The sequence below is a fragment of the Sceloporus undulatus genome, chromosome 4 (genome assembly GCF_019175285.1).
Source record: "Sceloporus undulatus isolate JIND9_A2432 ecotype Alabama chromosome 4, SceUnd_v1.1, whole genome shotgun sequence".
NCBI lineage: Eukaryota > Metazoa > Chordata > Lepidosauria > Squamata > Phrynosomatidae > Sceloporus > Sceloporus undulatus.
This window is the reverse complement of record NC_056525.1, coordinates 91,056,168-91,059,143: the sequence shown is the minus strand read 5'-3', so window position 1 is coordinate 91,059,143 and position 2,976 is coordinate 91,056,168. Positions and strand designations below refer to the sequence as shown.

Here is a 2,976-nt window from a genome sequence, read left to right as displayed (position 1 = left end):
TGGAGGAGATACAGATACTTAGTGGAGAGTTCTCTATAGGAACCTCTAGGTCCTTCAGTGAGACTTTTGGTTAAAGCTGACCACAGAATTGTGCTGGAGGACCTAGATATTCCTAGAGAGAACATATTAATAAAATCCGTGAATAATCAAAGCTGCTAAAGTCAAAGCTGCAAATGTGGAGGGACAAGTGTATATACAATGGCATAGTAAAATGGTGTCTCTTATATAAAATGACCAAACCAAGCTTTGCCTTTTGGATTTATTTTTTTAAAAAAACATTTTCAAAGTGTGGATAGCTGAATCCATGGATACAGAATTTGTGGATATGGAGAACTAACTGTAACATCAATGATATAGCACTGGGGGTACTAAATTATTTCCTGGGAATGAGTACATGATGAATTGCACAAGAGATATTAAACCTTGTTTTCTGAAAAGTAATTATAATCCTTAGTGTACACAGACAGGAGTACTGTACTCTGTTTAGCAAACCCACAATACAGAGTAATTCTATGCAGGTTTGATCAGAGTCAGGTCCCAATGGGTTCAATGAAGCTTACTCTCAGGTGGCTGTACAAAGTATTGGAACAAAAATAAAAAATAACAATGATATCCAGCTCTGTGCTTGGGCTCCTCAGTTCCACATAGAATTTTCTCTTGTTACTCAGAGTAAACAGCATAGACATTTGCTAGAGCAAACAAAGACCTATTTTTGAAGGAGTATGAGCAAAAAGTATCACTTGTAGTATCCCAGAGGCACCTGCTTCCAATCTGTATGCTTTGCTTCTTTAGTTGTCCAATATATATGATCACAATAATTTTGTGTCTTGGTATCATCAGGTCTTTTATCCTAGCCTTAATTACCTAAAAGTGAAAGAATTAACAGTTGAAAAGTACTTAGGATGAAGTGCAGATCTGCCCAAGTATTTTTTTAACTTAGTTATCACCACCACCACCACCACCACCTCTTAGCTTTTTCCAATGACCAAAGACAACTTACATAATGATTAAAAATGATACAAGTAGGAATACAAATTGTAATATTAAAATAAAATTATGCACCTCATATTAAACCAGTAAACAAATTAAAAACAATTAAAAATCATGCTTCCAATTAAACACCTCTTCTTAACAGCTAGTCAATTGCCACATGACTGCTTGAACAAAAAAGTTTTTGCTTGTTGGCAGAAGGATCACATGGAGAGGGTCAGCCTCTTGAGGAAAGGAGTTCTACAGCTGGGATTAGCCACCAAGAAGGCCCTCTTTCACCAAATATGCATTTCCTGAAGATCTTAAGGCAGGCTCATCAGGACAAATGTGGTCCTTCAGATAGCTAGATCCAAGTGGCATATGATTTTATAAAGGGATGGCCAGAATTAATGATTAGACTCCAAAGACAGCCATACTCATATCAATGCTAAACTACACTGCAAAGATTTGGGGGGGGGGGGGGGGGTTTCTGCATGTTAATTTTAAGTGCTTGGCTAGGTGGATTTTACTGAGTAAAAGCATTCACACAGATTAGTCCTATGGAAGCTTTTTTAAAAGCAAGCCCCACCTAGACCCATGGACTTTAATCATTCAAGAAAATATTATTAATATTTTGGGAAAGAAAATCAACTGGTGACCCATTTTCACACATTAAATCTGCCTCTCAATCTAAATATGGTAAGTGTGCTTTTAGTAGCTTCTATGGTAAGACCATAATGTGTGAAAATAGCCCTGAGAATGAGTCTACACCAGTTATGAAAATAGCTTTCAAGGCATGAATGGATGAATTTCCTTTCTCCCTGTCTTATTAAGTTTCTGTTCTCCCCCCCATCCCCAGTCTACAGGCATTACAAGTAATTGAGCCCTGTCTTCAGTTTTGTACTAGGGAAAAGGCAGGATACAAATACATATAATAATAATAATGCAAAAGATAATATTTGATGCAGACACCTTTAAAAAGACAAATTCTTACAAGTATGTGATGGTAACAAATATGTAATGCTACAAGCTACCCACCTGAAAGCAGCCTAGAATACAAAATCACAACTGGAAAATGGGTTGTCTACATGCTGAAAGACCTGACTGATAGGCTTATAAAACTATCATTGCTGTATACCGACACCATAGTCTCAAGGCTAAACCTTAGTATTTATTATGTGACCTGACTGATAGGCTTATAAAACTATCATTGCTGTATACAGACACCATAGTCTCAAGGCTAAACCTTAGTATTTATTATGTGACTTACAAAGGTTAAAATTGATATAGCTTTAGATATGAATATAGTTTTTTCTATCTTGTCAATTGTTTTTTTAAATAAAATCTCCCTCTGAAATTTGTTCTAAAACTTGGCTTCATTTGTAAGTTTGTACCTCAGAGATTGTCTTTGTCATTTGCCTGCACAATTCTGCTTCATATTTTTCTTCTTGAAGATAACTTGTGACTACATCCTTCAAGATATTATTCACAGTGCCCACTGGAAAGCATTTTGTAGGACCTGGTAGACAGAGATAGTTTGCAGCATTATTTCAGAAAGATTTAATGTTAATTCTTCCTAGCAAACAGGAGCTCTGTAGAGTTCTGCAGTTGTTTTACTTCAGTGTTTCTTTAAGAGTAAAGTTAGCGGTGTCTCTTGGTTGGGACAAACAGGAATGATACCAGAAAGAGTGGAATGGATCCAGACTTCATATGAGTGGAGAAGAATGGTTATGAGCTGCTCCTGCTGGTAAAGGGAGGGGAACTTTACAGATTTCCCTTTCCTTTTGTGTCCCTTGAAAACCTGCTCTGGAGGGCCCCCTGTGTGTCTGATATTTATTTGTTATGGATGCATCTGCTGCTCATGATGCATGATATGAACCTACCCAAATCATCCCTAACACCTTTCTCCACAGAGTCCTGTCCTCTGCATGGTAACCAGATGTCCTTATTTTTCAGGACACTTTCGGTCCAGGAGGAATTCCAAAATGTCATCCATTTTGAGCATGA

At 37.2% G+C, this 2,976-nt stretch overlaps 1 protein-coding gene across 1 annotated transcript; it reads right to left on the bottom strand.

Annotated features, from left to right (window-relative positions):
- Window positions 1-245: 245 nt before the first annotated feature.
- Window positions 246-2,516, bottom strand: DYNLT5 (dynein light chain Tctex-type family member 5; the record flags this gene model as incomplete). Its single annotated transcript, XM_042464318.1, has 2 exons — window positions 246-864; window positions 2,364-2,516. Coding segments are annotated over 2 exons (357 nt in total), but the record flags the coding sequence as incomplete, so codon positions are not given.
- Between the last annotated feature and the right edge of the window lie 460 nt (window positions 2,517-2,976).